We start from the raw sequence: 16,799 nt of genomic DNA, 5'->3' as shown, positions 1-16,799 counted from the left end.
TTGATGACTATCATAACATCTTTTTTGTTGTTGTTGTTTAAAGAAAAAGGAACAGTGTTTAATATCCACCAGTCTGTATTGTATGCTGTAAGCTGGGATTTTGATTTTAGAAAACAATCTTTGTAATATAATTTCCATTTAAGTTTAATGTAAATTTAATGAACTTTTGTTTCAGAAATATATGATTAGTTTGTGATCTAAGCTAACAGTTATTCTAAGTAAGAGTTTTGTTGGCATTTTCTTAATTTTTCTAAAAATATTCCTAATCTACATCTTGGTCATAGTCTAAGTATATATGAATACATATGTGAGGCACCTTTAAATATATACATATATAATTATAAAATGTCCAAATAGGCTAGAAAATTTTATTCCTTTAGAGGCAAACTTGGAAATTATTAGGATTACTTAAATCAAAATCTTTATAAGACAAAATTCGATTGACTTTTAAATCTTCTTTCAAGCTCTGTTTTTCAGGGTTTTCAATTATGTAGTTGTTAGTATGATGACAATAGTGGATCCTCATACCTGACTTTTAATTAGGATTTTATTGTCCTAGATCTGAGAGCCAAAGCTGTAGAACTTTGTTAGGCTATTTGACAAGCAACAGACATGATAGCAGATACTAGAACTGCAATGTTTGGCCAGCAGGCATCACATTCCTAATTCAGTGAGAAAAATTCATCTGGGACACAACTGGGCACCTTCCTCTGCATGCCTAGAATCTGCTGTGGATATTAAGTCCAGATTTAAGTGGACCCAGAGAGAAAATAGGAAGTCCCTGATCTATGGGCCACAACGGGATGTTATTTTATGAAGGGTTCTAGAGTGACAGGTTGTGGAAATATGAAGGTGGGGATGGTGGGCAGCATCTCCTCCAAATATAGATTGCCAACAGGCTCTTCCATGTAGTTTGTTTTAACAAGTCTTTGGTTTGTTAACTAAGGCCATAGGACATTATGGCCTTTCTTATAAAGCATTCTAAGTGGAGAGGAGAAGAGAGGATATATGAAACTCACCAAACTCCCTGGGGGGGGAAATATATATATATATATATATATATATTAAAAACTCAGAATGGAATTGTGCAACAGTGGGAACTAACTTTTATAAGTATACATTGCTTCACAATCTTCATTTCTTTGGAGCCATCCTTTAAACAAAAGCAAGGCAACTTTTAGGTGGATTGAGAGCTTAGATAAGGTTATAAGGATTATAAATTGTAAATTTTCTACTGGGTTAAGTCATTGTGATTATCTTTGTCTTTACCTTTCTGAAAGGTTGGACTTTTCATAACACTTTGTGTAAGAAAATAAAACTTGATTTAATTGAAAAATGTGTTCTTTCTTATGTATTTTTGATCTTAAAATTTTTTTCACATATTCTCCTCTCTTTGTTTATCAAGCCTAAATGAGAAATAAAGCTATTCTTCTTGGATCCTGAACAACCGATCCTAAAGCACTAAACCTATCCCATTCCTCCATTCTCACCCCTGCTCTAGCACTCTTAAATGAGTCTCCTAGACTTTTAGATTAGCATCAAATCTTTACAGTTCTTTAAGATCTTTTACCTGGGAATCTTACAAGGAATTTTGTTTGCTTGCTCACTAGGCTGGCTTTGGATCCTTACTAGTAAACCCTATTTACCATAAATTTTTAAAAACTGAATAAGAGTTCTGCTCAGCCATTAGCTATCTCATGTTATCCTTAAACACACACACACACACACACACACACACACACACACACACACACACACACACACTCATACCATTGCGCTGGTTAGGGATCTAAGAAGGAAGGGGTGACTGTGCCAACTTTAGGCTCCTGTTTTGTGCTAGGTATTCATTATTTCATTTGCTCACTTTCTACCAGGCATCTCTCATATAGAACTTACATTATTGCTGTCTGAGAGTAAATTATTAGCTGCCCTTCCAGCTGAGGGAGGAAAGGAAGATTGTATTCACTACTATATATTTGTAAATGTGTATCATATTTAATGTGTTCATTTGGTTCACCTCTATCTAGTTACATACAGTTATAAATGAGAAAGTGGAACACTTAGTATTTTACACTTTGTATCACTGAGTCATTCTAAAAGAAAATATTAAATTTCACTGTGAATAGATTTAGTTATCAATAAGCTTTTAATAATGCATGTTAAAGTTCTTTACGATTTACAAAACACTTTAATGTCCATTATGCCAGTATATCCTCACAGCAATCCTATGAGACAGGTAGGGCAAGTAGTTGTGATATTATCATAATCTCTGTCTTCAAGATGACATAATTAAGGCTTTCAGAGGTGATATAACAGGCCAAAGACCAAACAGATGGTAACTAGTCAGGTTTGAATTCAAGCCCAAAGCTTTGAACAGTTCTTAGACACTTTCCACAATTGTATAGTACATGGTTAATGCCCTAAATAGTTTGATGAGATCTCCTACACCAAAACATGAGCATGCATATTCTTCTGTGATTAAGTTTTTGTCTATAACTATAAGGCTTGTCAACTTGTTTTTTATCAGTGTTCTCCTGCCATCAGGCCTTGCCACATGTATCCCTTCTGTTGGACATACCCTTCTCCCGACTCCTCACTGTCCTTCAACATATCAACTCTGTACTCATCCTTCAGATCTCAGTTTATGTCTCACATTCTCAGGAGAGCCCTCTTTGAGCTCCCTCCTACAGGAATGACCACCCAGCCATGCTAAATTTGGTTCTTTTGTTAAATGTTCTCAAGCCACCATAGATTTCCCTCATAGCACTATTTCAGAAATTATTGTTGAGGGATAATATTTAGAGATTTATTTTCTTAATTCTTATTTTTATTTATTACCTTTCCCCTCTCAAACTGGTAGCTCTGTGCTTATAAGTTTAAGGAGACATTTAAAATAACAATAAAATAACAATAAATGAAAGATATACATTTTTGTTCTGTAAAAGCATAGGACTTAGGAAAGGTATTCAGGACATAGGCCAAGTACCTTAAACATAAAGAGAAATGTGAAGGGACAAAGTAGGTGGGAAAATGAGGAAAAGAGGGAGGACTGCAGATCCATAGAACAGAGGGAATCCAGGTCCTGCTTCTAAAAAGCATTGTTCAGGAAGTATTAAGAGCTAGGAGGGACCACGGTCAACTTTGAAAACCACTTGCCATGCAACAGGTGATATGCAGAAGCAGCAAAGACCCACTAGAACTGGAGAAGCCAGGCAACCAAGGAGGTACCAACTCTTTAATGACAAGAGGGCCTTGGAGTAAGATGCTACAATTATGTCCAGGGAAGGGGAAGAAAACCAAGCCTGAGTTGGACTGACATTAACTCGTTTTGTATGTTTTTTATTTCGCCCAGCTGGGTGGAATGAAGACTTAGAGTAAGAAATTAAATTAAGTTATAGAAAATATAGTTACATTTCTTGAAAAATTGAGTCTCTCAACTAAGATTCATACCTGCTGTGCTAAATATTTATTTGTGTGATCACAAATGGATATCTTTGATTTATTGTTATTTTAAATGTCTCCTTAAACTTATAAGTACAGAGCTACCAGTTTGAGAGGGGAAAGGTAATGAATAAAAATAAGAACTAAATAAATATTTAGCATAGCAGGTATGAATCTTATGTTATCTTATGGTAACAATGTATTTTGCTTACCATATTGTATCTCCAGCACCTAGAATAGTACCGCCACAGAGTAGTAATGCAACAAATATTTGTTGAACAAATGAGTTATTGAATTAATAGGGAAATGATGAGTTCATTGCTTGTTTCTTATCATGTTCTAATATTGTAAATGTAATTTTCTCAATATCCTAACAAAATTTCTTAACATCACAGAGGAAAAGATATTTTAATTATGGAAAACATATACAACATAATATCAGCCTGGAAAGTTGATAAACAATCTTTTCTTTGTTCTGTAACAATACAAAATCAACATTTCCCCCCTCAAGACAAAAATTAGAAACAAATCTACGATCACTTTCTCTTAGTATTGCTATTATTTTGTGAGACTGTGTTCCAGCCAGCTATTTGGGAAGCAACTTACTTCTAATGTAAAGCACCTAGCAAAATGCCTGGCACACAGTAGGCACTCAAAAATGGCAGCTCTCATTCTGAATATCCCAGAGCCACACCTCCACATCCTGATCTGAAAACCTCTTTGCCCTTTGTGGTTGGCTATGCCAAGGCCCCGTTCCTCCTGTGGGAGATACAGACTGTGCTAATGATCTCATTTGTTCCCTCACGCAACATTTAGGCTTTGCATCTTGTTTGTTCAGGATTTTGTACAATGTTCAAATCCACCCTCAGATCCTTGAAAACTTTACTAGGCCATTATCCTTCATTTCTTTTGGTTGGCATACTCATTTAGTGATAAAACTAAAAGGCTGACAGTTTACATAAAACAAATTCCTAGATTAAACAGAAAGTGCAACGTGTTCATGAAGTGGGAACACATAAAACGTTGTTATGACTCATAAAAATGAGCATTGCTTTTTCTAAGTGGATGAGACACTTATGTAGCAGCTATAATAACTCATGAAACATGTACTTTCACCATATCTGTGTTTTCTTTGAATAAGTCAACCATTAAAAGGTATGGCGCCATTATACCAGGAAGAAGAAAAGATCCAGGGATGTTTTGGTTTCTTACATCAGAACTCACTGGTAATGATTTTATTGAATTTTCCAAATTATTACACATATGTAGATGATTTATTGTTTTTTTCTAAAAGCCCAAAATGACAACAAAACCATAAAAAGAAAATGGCTGCTTTGTTCATACAAAATAAAGCTTTAAATACAAATTATTTTCAAAGATATATTTTTTAAAATTTTGGTTCCTCATTTTATTTTATTTTGAGTTTGTTTTGAGTTTGCTCTCAGCTTTATTGATTTATAATTGGCAAAACTGAATATATTTAAGATATACAATGTGATGATTTGATATACACTTACATTGAGAAATGATTACAACAATTAATTAACACATCTATCATCACACTTAGTTACCATTATGTGTGTGTGTGTGTGTGTTTCTTTATCCATTGATTTATCAATGGACTCAGGTTGATTTCATATCTTGGATATTGTGAATGATACTGCAATGAATATGGTAGAGCTGATATCTCTTTAACATACTGACTTCATTTCTTTTGGATGTATACCCAGGAATGGAATTGCTGATAGTTGTATTTTAATTTTTTGAGAAACCTCTATACTGTTTTCTATAATAGCCATTCCAATTTACATTTCCACCAACAGGATACAAGGATACCCTTTTCTCCACATTCTTGCCAACACCTATCTCTTGTCTTCTTGATAATAACCATTCTAACACATGAGTTGATATCTCATTATGGTTTTATTTGCATTTTCCTGATGATTAGTGATGTTGAGCACCTTTTCATATGCCTGTTGGCCATTGTATTTCTTAATTAGACAATGTCTATTTAGGTCCTTTGCTCATTTTTTACTTTTTTTTTTTTTTGGCAGTTGTCCAGTGTGGGGATCTGAACCCTTGACCTTGGTGTTACAAGTCTGTGCTCTAACCAACTGAGCTATCCGGCCAGCTCTTCATTTTTTAATTGGGTTATTTGTTTTGCTATTGAGTTGTATGTCAATTACTCATTTTAATTCTTACTGTTAGGACATGTAAGAAATCACTAAAATTATCTAGATGAAAGTTATTTCAGTATCCATTCCAGATATATTTGTAGAGTTAACCAGATTTAAAGAGTGGAAGAAAAGGAGATTCAGATGAAGGAAACAGCATTTGTAAAGACCTGGAGAGAAAGAGAATTTGGGATTTCAAAATTTGTAAGGTGTTTGGTATAGCTGAACCATTTAGAGTTTGAGGGTGTCTAAAAAGCTGGATCTGAACAAACAGAGAGAGGTCAGACCATGAAATGTCTTGTAGACCAAGGAATTTGGACTTTTTCTTAAGGGAGTTGGGAGACTATTGGAGAGTGTTGAAGGCAGATAATCATCCCATGCTTTAAAAAGATCATTTAGGCAGCAGTGTGCAAAATGGATTGATGACAGGCCAACTGAGAGGCCATTGCAGTAATCCAAATGAAAATTGGGGTCACGGTAGAGGAGATAAAGAGCAGTGATGAATCACAGAGAAACTTAGAAGGTAGAACAGATGAGACTTGGTAATTTAGTGGATGTCTCCATACGGAGAAGGTTTTAGTCAATGGAGAGTGAGAGAGAATGAGTTGTGAATGACTCCCAGCAATAGCTGAACGAATAGTTGTTCCACAATGAAAACTCCCTCTAAAAGCATTAAGAATTAATATTAGCCAAGAATGAGCAGATAGATATCAACTTTGCATTAGAAATAAAAATAATGTTTACTAATGGATTTACATTTAGTGATATCAAAATCATCACTATAAAATAATTATGTGTAATGTGTTCATAGTTTATCAGTGCTATCATGAACATCAAATCAATTGATCTTGTGATATTTTTCAATTTAACAAATTAGAAAGTCAAATTATAGATTAAATACTTTCTCAGGGTCTCTTAGCTAGAAACTAGAGTTGTAATACTAAAACTCTAACATTCTATCACCCAGGCCACAAGACACTGATTGGTGTAATTATCACCATTATAATTACCACTAATGATCAATCTATTGAAAGTTCCCTTTGGGCTAGAGACTCTGATCAGCACTCTTTGCAAAATTTAATTCTTGTAAATATTCCAATGAAGTAAGTATTATTATCTTTATTTTACCAACAAATAAACTGAGATTTAGAGACATTAAATATGTCCTAAGGTTACATAGATATTAAATGATAGAATGAAGATCTGATTTCCCAGTCTGATGCCACAGACAGTACCTACAACTCAGGTCAACCTGCCCCAAACATCATCTGTTAGACATATTGTGGCCATAGTTTGTTGATAAATGGTATACAGTGAAATGGTTTACTGAATCCATTGGCATGCTGTTAATCTGGATTCTGGGGTCACAACTGTGGATTTTCATATAATTAATCATATTGAGCATATGGTAATTAATTCTAATTGTTAATGCCAAATAACTGATCTTACTTTGCTTTGATCTAAAAACCTGGATCATTATAAACATTCTCTACATCTGTAACATGTAAATAACTTTAAGATAATTATATAGTCAGGATAACCCAGTTTATGTTGTTATAACAAACCCTAAATCTCAGTGGCTTTAAATGATAAAGGTCTCTTTCTCATTCACTTTACATGTTCATTACAGGTCAGTAGGCGGCTCTGGTCCATAGTGCTCTGTCTCAGTGACTAGGTTCCGACCATCAGGAATAGTCACCAAGGTAGGGGAGAGGGAGAACTGGAGAATCATGTGCCAATCCTTAAATTCTAGGTAGAAGTGACATATGTCACTTCCACTCACACTGTATTTGCCAAAATAGGTCATATGGCCATGCCCAACCTTAAAGAGCAGAGAAATAAAATCTTACCATGTGCCTGGACAGAGGAGAACTAGAAATATGGCTTTTAGAAATCTATGACTATCCCAGATAACAGTTGATTTCATGGTGAAAGAGTTTCTAGGATCCAATAAATTGGGGAAACATTGAATTAAACAAAGTTAAAGAAGTGTCTTAACTGTAAGTCTTCTCTGAGCCCTTACTATATTAATATGCATTATTAATCTCCAAGAAAGGGACTAATATCATGGGTGTGCTAAGCTTGGTGATGTTGTGGGTGTGCTAGGCTTGGTGACACAGATGTACCTGCAATTTTGATCCATCAAAAGATGAAGTAGCTTTGTCTGATAAGACAATTTCTGCTTCTTTTTTTCCTTTCTTAGCAAATGACCCCTACCTTCCAATTGTGCAAGCCAGAAATTTAGGTACCATTTTGACTGCTCTCTCTCTGTTGCCCCTAATACCTAATTAGTAGCAAGCCCTACTATCTTTTGAATACCCATTTGCCCTATCCTCTCTGCCACGGCCTTAGTTTAGGCAACTATCATATCAACTAAATTGTGCAGCAGCCTTTCTCTATTTTTTCTGCCTCAAGTCTTGCTTCTCTTTATCTATTCTTCACACTACAGCCAGAGAGAGATGGAGAAAGCAAGATTCTTTAAAATAATTTGTCTATTTTTCAAGGTCAGAAATGCTTTCAATCAGAATGTGGATTATTTTGTTTTGTTTTTAGCTTTTCTACAGAATGGTGATGTCACAAGTATGGGCGATATGATCTTGGCCACACATTGAAGTGATTTTTTTTTTTCCAACCAGGAATAACAGACAAAAATTCTACAGAATCAACTAAACAATTATTTGTTCACCTTGCTATAAAAAGTGACTCAACAATTCTTTAAGATCTCAAACTCCAGAATTCTTAGTTTAGGGCAGGAGCTTCACCAGCACTAGTGCTTTCAGAGGGTTTACAAAAAGAGAAATTTTATTATTTAGCTGTTTGGGATTATGGATTCAGTTTTCTATTATAATAGAAATGTGTGCTGAGAAAGGCATACCTAGTCATAGATAAAGGATAAAAAGGAATAGTCTAATCAGAGAAACTCTCCCGAATTTTGAAGAGAAGTTTTCTTCCTAGTCTATTCTGATGGTGAGGGAAGAAGGCAGCCAACAATTATTGAGTGTTTACTGTATAAAGTGGGACACACATTATCTCATTGGCTCTCTGAGGTAGTTACTATAACAGCACAATTTTACAAAAAAGGATGCTTAAATAACTTGCTTCAGAGTCTAGATGGGATAAGTGGGAAGCCAGGATTCAAACCCAGGACACAAGTACCTACATTCTAATGTGTGATCGTTCATTGCTTTGACATATATGTTGCTTTCAATACTCACAAAACCCTTATGAGATAAGCTTCTCCATTCTAGAGATATGGTTGCTGTGGTTCAGAGAGCTTAAAACTTACCCTGTGTCACTCAGTAAGCATCAAGGCTGAGACTGAAACACACACTTGGCTACTTCCAAAGTTCATGAGTTTCCCAGGATGCCTTCCAACAGAGCATCTATTTGCTGTCTCATAGTTAGTGGTAAGTGATGGTTTCCAGAAGTAACTGAGTACTGGCAATCATCATAAAAACATATTTTCAAAACATCACTGTGTATGTGCTTAGCAAATACTGTAAAAATGAGGTTATGACCAATAAAATGTCAGGAAAGTTAGTATAAATTGGTCAAGAGGGTAAGGGTAACTTCAAACTTGATTTAGCAATATTCACCATATCAGATTCTCATTCAGTCCTCAGCAAAATGAAGTGCTCCATTTTCACTCTATTTCTGTTCTCCGTCTTCTTTGCCATCTCCGAAGTGAGGAGCAAGAAGCCTGTGAAGCTCTGTGGGCTAGAGTACATAAGAACAGTCATCTACATCTGTGCTAGCTCCAGGTGGAAAAGGCAGGTGGAGGGGATCCCTCAAGTTCAGCAAGGTAACGTTAACTCAAGTGTCTCCTTTATTTTTTCACATCATTTTAATTTTCTAAACTGTTTTTTTTTTTTTTTAGCAGTAATTTTAGTAACTGTTTAGTACTCCTAAGCCATTTCTGTATCAATTTAGGTAATTAATTATCAAAATATACTAAATTTGGCTTTGGAAAGAGGTGAGCATGCTACCTTTCAAAAAATAAGGACCTCTTTTTCTTCATTCTCCTGCTTGAAACCATGTGATTTCATGACTACTTCAATGAGCTCCGCATTGATGGCTGGTGCTACGGAGGCTACAGAGAAGCTGGGGATTTCAAGAGCGCATGTTGGAGTAGCAAAATTGCCACACATGGATAATTATGGCATATAATCAGTTGGAATTCAAGAATAAGATTGGAAGGAATCTGATTTTTATTGAGCACTTATTAATGGCAGGAAGTTTCATATGCAACATTTCATTCAGATTTCTCATGAGAAATCTGTGAAAGAAACAATATTACCACCATTTAGCATTTTACCAAGGAGCTCTTGAAGTCAGAGAGACCTAGTCTGTAAGACCAGCTGGTAAGCAGTATGGCTAAGAAGCAAACTAGGTCTATCTGACTTCAAGAGCTGAGGTCTTTGCTTATTCTATACCAAGTCTCAGGTGGGAAAGAGAAGGTGGTGAACTGTTGTAATGACAGCATCGTGGAGGTGGTGGTATTTGACAGAGGTCCTGAAGGACATGTAGGATTTGGGACATGAGGAGTGAGGGTGAAGCAGGGTGGGAGTCTAGCAGTAGGAATTATCTGATGAGAATTTCAAAGGTGGAAATGAACCTAATGTGTTTCAGAAATAGTGTGGCAACTGACTTCACTGCATTTCTTTGTTTTTAATTCAAGTATCTTAGAAGTTTGACTGAAATTCCTTCTAAGTGTGAGGTAGAATCTATTTAAGATTTTATTTTTTATTATTTTATTTTATTAAATTGACACAATTGTGTACAACATGTTGCTTTGAAATTTGTGTACATTGTGGAATAGCTAAATCAAGCTAATTAACATATGTATTACCTCATGTATTTATCATTTTTTTGTGGTAAGGACACTTAAAATCTACTCTCCAATATTTTCAAGAGTACAATGTATTGTTACTAACTATAGTCACCATATTGTACAATAGATCTCTTGAACTTATTCCTCCTGTATAACTGAAATTTTGTATCCTTTAACCAACATCTTCCCAGACACCCCTCCTCTCCCAGTTCCTGGTAACCACCATTCTTTCCTACTTTTATGAGTTTGACTTTTTCAGATTCCAATATGAGTGAGATCATGCAGTATTTGTCTTTCTGTGTCTGGCTTCAGATTATATTTTAATGATTGGCTGTATTTGCTATTTTTATAATAAAAAGTTAAAAAAAGAAAATGATTACATAATAAATGTTGCAACCACATATATGATTGCAAAGGTTTCAATCTGGTTTAAATCGACCTTGATAAACAAAATATTTTAGAAAATGGCCCACAGTCTTCATATTTTGGTGGGCTAATGTCTTGAAAAATCATGAACTTACCACTATCATTACCACTTTAATAGGTTCACGTTACTAAATGTTAACAGAAATAATAAGCATTTTTAATCTTAGGAGAGTAAGGATAATTTACCAGAATTTACATCAGTCTCTGATATAGCAAACCAAAATATACTAGAAAAAAAAATTCATCTGGAATATCTCTGAAACATATGGGGCAGTGGAATGGATGTCTGTATAAGGCTATCTCTTTTTGACACCACTGAAATGATAATACTGTTTATTAAACAATCCACAGGTTTTCAGAGTGTTTTCCTATACATTATGTATCTGGTCAATTACTGGTTTACCAGCCAGAATTCATTCATCTAATTTTTCTTTGTGCTTGCTAGTGTGCTAAGGCACTGATAAGTAACTTTGAACTAAATTAAAGTGAGAAAGGCTTATATGTAGACCTTGGGAACAACATTCATAAACTGTGGAGCCCACTTTTAATTTTCAGATGTAGAGGTTTAAATTCCCCTTCCTTCCTTACTGATCAGCTTTGCAGGGCATACACAGGGTTATTTTTTGTTTATGTGGTTTTTGTTTATAGCACATAACTAATACCTTTGGAAGCTGTTGGTCATCAGGCAGAGGTATCCAGCAGAAGTCAAGCCCTGACTTGGCTCAAACTTTTGGCGTGACACTGGGTATGTCACTCCTTCTCTATGCACTCAAGTTTCCTCCCCTGTAAAATGAGGACAGTGGAGATAATTGAGCTCTCCCCCAAATGTCTAATCTCTCTGAAACCAGACCAACATGTAAAAAAACATTATGGAAGCAACAGAGTACACCCAGGTCCTGAGGCAGGAGCCAAGGGCCGCCGCCTGCCGACAACCAGGCAAGGAGCACACTGAAAACACCACTTCCACAAAAGTGGCCTGCCATAGCCACAGCTGCCACAAAAGTGGATTGATGCCATAGCAGTATCCACAGCTACCGTGCACGTGGCCCAGCATACACTAGACTGCATTGACACAAGGAGAGTCACCAGTGGAGGCCAGAAAAAGTACATCTATTTTTATCTCAAAAGTACTCTATATTTTCTTTTCTTTTTTTTTTTTTTGTCTTTTTTGTGACCGGCACTCAGCCAGTGAGTGCACCGGCCATTCCTATATAGGATCCGAACCCGCAGCGGCGGTGGGAGCGTCGCCGCGCTCCCAGCGCCACACTCTCCCGAGTGCGCCACAGGCTCGGCTCATACTCTATACTTTCCCTGTGATTTTTCTTTTTACACATTGTTTATTTAGGAGAGTGTTAATTTCCACACATTTGTGAATTTTCTAAATTTCCTTCTGTTATTGTGGTCAGAGAACAATTTTTCTATGATCTTAGTCTTTTTAAATGTATTAAGACTTGTTTTATGGCCAAAAATTTAAGAAAATAAAAAAGAAAGAAAAAACAAAGAAAGTTGAATGTCAAAAAAAGAATTAAAAAACATTATGTATAGGATTCAATTTCATTTCAGAAATCCAGTTCATTCCCCTAAGAGCAGAATGTGGTTGTTGCCTTCTTTGCTGGGGTTCTCTAAGGAAGTACTGTTTTTTCTTTTCCATACAGGTGAGAGAGAATACTTCCAGCTCCCAAATCAACATAGGGTTTCTGAGGAAAACACAGAACAAATCCTTCCGAAAGTGGATTTCTCAGGGGAGGAACGTCTTCAGAGTGGACAAATGCCCACTGAAGGACTTTGGAAGCCAAAGAAGCATTCAGTGATGTCCAGACAAGACTTACAGACTTTGTGCTGCACTGATGGCTGCTTCCTGACTGATTTGAGTGCTCTTTGTTAAAACAAGAGCAAATACCCAAAGGGTGGCAGAGCTTTAGCATATGTTTAATCACAGTGTTTTACTGCCTGGTATAATACTTATACTGTGTCATTAAAATGACGGCTTTTGGGTAAGCAATCCTTCTTTGCCAAATGATGTGGATGAATGGTGAAAACCACAGTGAAGTATTTTCTCTTTGCCAAGGTCAATGTACTGTTCTTTTCGAATTCTAACTAATGCTTTGAAATTTTGAATGCTGTGCAAAATTGCAATAAAAATGCCATAAACCAAGCTCAGTGATTTTTTCCTTTTTAAAAAAAGTTTAAATAACTTTTAAACAGTAAACAGAAAATGCTGATGGTAGAAAAACCTAAACAATATGCACACAAAGAAAATAAAAATCAGCTGTTATATCATCATTCAAAAATAACTATTCGCTCTGAACTTTTGTGTATTATTTTACCATGTATTATTACTGAAATTTTAAACATCGATTCATGGTCAAGTATAAGAATCTAAACAATATGCTTTCCTCAAAGGACCTTAGAGTGCTCAGTAAATGTTTCCTAATACTACACAGTCCCTTCAACATTCTACCTGAGAATAGCTGGGGGCATATATGTATCAATTAGTTCCCATAAACAGCTGAAACCCAAAATATGTTTGAGTAATAAGCTTATTTCTATAATCTAGGTCACCTTGGATTTGCCTATTTATGGCTGAGCCAAAAGGATATTCTCATTCTGGAAGTTGAGAAACCAAGACCCAGATAGCCAAGTCATTGTGATGCAACTGGATGTCTTCCCAGATAAAAAGACAAAGTAAGGACATCACAAGACTATGTTTTTATTTCTAACTGTGACAGCCAACTCCCACAGAGGGTTGTAACAATAGTCAGAATCTCTGTTCATCTAAGTGCTGCTCTTATTACTACTTTAGTCTGTATTTAAAATCTATCTACTACACATCAAGCACTGAAATTGGGTCAAGGCATTGTGGATAGCATTTAAACACTTTCCTTCATGCATTTGTTGCAGGAAATCTATGAGGGCAAGAAAGTTCTTTACCACCACTTTGCAGATGAGGAAACTAAGGCTTGGTAGAATTAGGTGAATGTGGGACTGGTTGATTAGCTCAGTTGATTAGAGTGTGGCATTATAATCAAGGGTTTGGATCCCAGTATAGACCAGCTACCCCGCCCCGACTCACTGCAAAAATGAATTAAGTAAATGGGTCCTAAGTTACATAGCTAAGTGAATGTTGTTACTGGACCTAAATTTAAGCTGCTTAGTATGAATCAAGGCAGTCACACCAAACTGTACTAGTAGTCAAACTATTCATTACTACCAGGTACTAACAGTTTAAAAAAAAAATGTCAGTTTCACCAAAGAATGTCCTTAATGAAGCAGTAAAAATTAATTACATTAATTCTCAACCCTTGAATACATGTCTTAGATTTTGGCATGTGCAACAAAATGAAATAAGATTTGACAAATGAATGAACCTGTCACTTCAGGAAAACAACTGACAGTATTTGCTGCCGATGATAAAATTCAAGCTTTCAAGCAGTTTTGGAAAACTTTCATCCACTACCATGAACATCAGTAGTGATACTAATGAACTTGAATTTTTAATATTGTATAATGAATTGTGTCAACATTTGGGAGACCTGCTGAACTCAGTGAACCAATATTTTCCCAAAGATCAATGCATGATGTTACAAAATCATGAATGGTAAAAGACTTATTCAAAGCGCAGAATAAAATTTTTAATTTAACCATGCAAAAAATTCATTGACGTGGTTTCAGATTCTGCATTGCAACTAACCTTTAATAAACAGCCAATTGTCAAGTTTTTGGATAGTATTTAAAAAATCAAAATTATCTAAAAAGTTCAAAATAATCTTCCCTTTTCAACTAAATATCTATATGAGGCTGGATTTCCTTAATATGTGTCAATCAATACAACACACACCAACAAAATGCAGAAGCCAGTATAAGAATCAAGTTGTATTTATTAAGCCAACCATTAGAAACTTGTAAAATATAAAACAATGTCACTCTTCTTACTAAATGTTTTTTGTTTTGTGAAAATATAGTTTTATTAAATATGTTATTTGTGTTAACGTGGTATATTTGTTATTTTTAAATGTTAATAAATTTAAATTTCGTTTTAAATTCCAGTGCAATAAATATTGGTAGATTCAACCCATATAAATAAAAGCTCTTTGCAGTTCTTAATAATTTTTAAGAGTGCAAAGGGGTTCTGGGACCAAAAACTTTGAGAACTGCTATTCTATAATATGTATTGCCACAATTTTTTTAGGTCTCACCATAGATATTCAGATTGTTTGCAATATTTTCCATTACAATAAAGATGCAATAAACAACTTTGTTCATATATCCTTATTTACTAACACTTTTACATCTGTGGAATAGCTTACCAAATTGCTGGGAGTGGGGGGGAAATTATGTATAATTTTTTAGTGTTTTTTTTTTTTTTTAGTAATTATTATACTTATTTGTTATATACTTACATTTACTAGTTATATAAATGTATCTATATGATTTAAGTACATAGAAAAACGAAGAAGAAAAATGGGGCCTAGTCTCCTTATTTAAATAAATCTTGTAGCCACTATTTTGGGGAAATAAAGATTATGTATGTATAAGTTTAGGAAATGTACAGACAAGAGAAGTATAAAATAAAATGAAAGCCTCACTCTTCTTTATTTGGTTCTAAAGTAATAACCCTTATTAAGAGTTTCTTATAACGTATGCTAGAAATAAAAATCATGTTTATACTGAATCTATGTGCTATAGCTGCAAACATTTAGTTTGATCGATCTATCATCTATCATCTATTTTCTATTATCTACCATCTCTCTCTCTCTCTATTACCTATATCTAATTCCAGCCAATTAAATGTGAGTAGTACGGATTATGTGCTACTTTCAAGACTAGTCCATAAAATCTCCCACCCTGTCCCTCAACTTAGCAAGCAATAATCTTTGAGTTGTTTTATATTTGAGTCTATTTTTATAGTAGTTAACCTACTCTAACTAGTACAATATCTACTAAATCTGTCATTCAGTTTTATGGAGAAAAGGATCATACGTACTCTCCAACATCTCATTTTTGTTGTTTTATTTATTTCAATATATTTTAATAACGTCTCAGTATGTCCATTTACCAAGAGATTACCATCTAAAACTTTTTCTAAATCCTCACCTGTCCATATAAAATTTGCAATTCTTATAGATGAAATATTAAATATCATTTTTGGTTTAATTCGCATTAGCTTGACTATGGAGTAATCCACATTTATTGGCCACTTGTATTTCCTCTTCAGTAAATTAGTCAGTCAATATCCTTTATCTATTTTTCTATTTATTTATAATAATTTTCCTGTCAACTTTTAAAGCTTTTTTATATTAAGGATATTTGCTTTTTAACTGTCATCTGAGAAAATATTTTCTCCCCAGCCCTTTGTATGTCTGGATTTTATTCAGGATTTTTTTGACATAAAATGTCTGTCTTTTCCTTAATGGTTTCTGGATTTCCCTGCTTTGCTTAGGAATCTCCCTTACTGCAAGGTTGTACAAAAATTCTCCTGTTTTATTCAAATAATTTTATTGTTTATCCTTTGCATTTAAATTTAACCCATGTTATATTTATTTTTGTATAGTATGAGATAGGTGTTTAATTTCTATTTTCTTTCAATGGATAGCAAATTTTGCCTGCATTACTTACTATATGAACCATCCCTTTCCCATGGAAATTTCATGTCACTTTAGTCATGTGTTGTTTCCATTATACTTGGAATTATAATAGGCTCTTTATTCTGTTCACTCATCTCTTTATCCTGGGTTAGCCTCATATTACCTTGATTGCAATAGCCTTATGGTAAATTTTAATATCTAGTAAGAAAAGCTGCCTGTCATTATAGCTTTTTCTTTTTTTGTAATTTTCATGACTACTATGAGACATATTCTTCCATATGAATTTTATAATCACTTATCCTGTACCAAAAAAACCTCATTGGAATTATGATTTTAATTGCA

At 34.7% G+C, this 16,799-nt stretch overlaps 1 protein-coding gene across 1 annotated transcript; it reads left to right on the top strand.

The window, feature by feature from the left end:
- The first annotated feature begins 9,242 nt into the window (after positions 1–9,242).
- INSL5 (insulin like 5) lies at positions 9,243–12,757 on the top strand. Its single transcript, XM_063103681.1, is given in 3 exon segments — positions 9,243–9,417; positions 12,460–12,471; positions 12,537–12,757. Coding segments are annotated over 3 exon segments (408 nt in total).
- Positions 12,758–16,799: the final 4,042 nt, after the last annotated feature.

Source organism: Cynocephalus volans, chromosome 8 (genome assembly GCF_027409185.1).
Source record: "Cynocephalus volans isolate mCynVol1 chromosome 8, mCynVol1.pri, whole genome shotgun sequence".
Lineage (NCBI taxonomy): Eukaryota > Metazoa > Chordata > Mammalia > Dermoptera > Cynocephalidae > Cynocephalus > Cynocephalus volans.
Note: the sequence above shows the minus strand (reverse complement) of the source record. Positions and strands in the feature narration are given on the sequence as shown.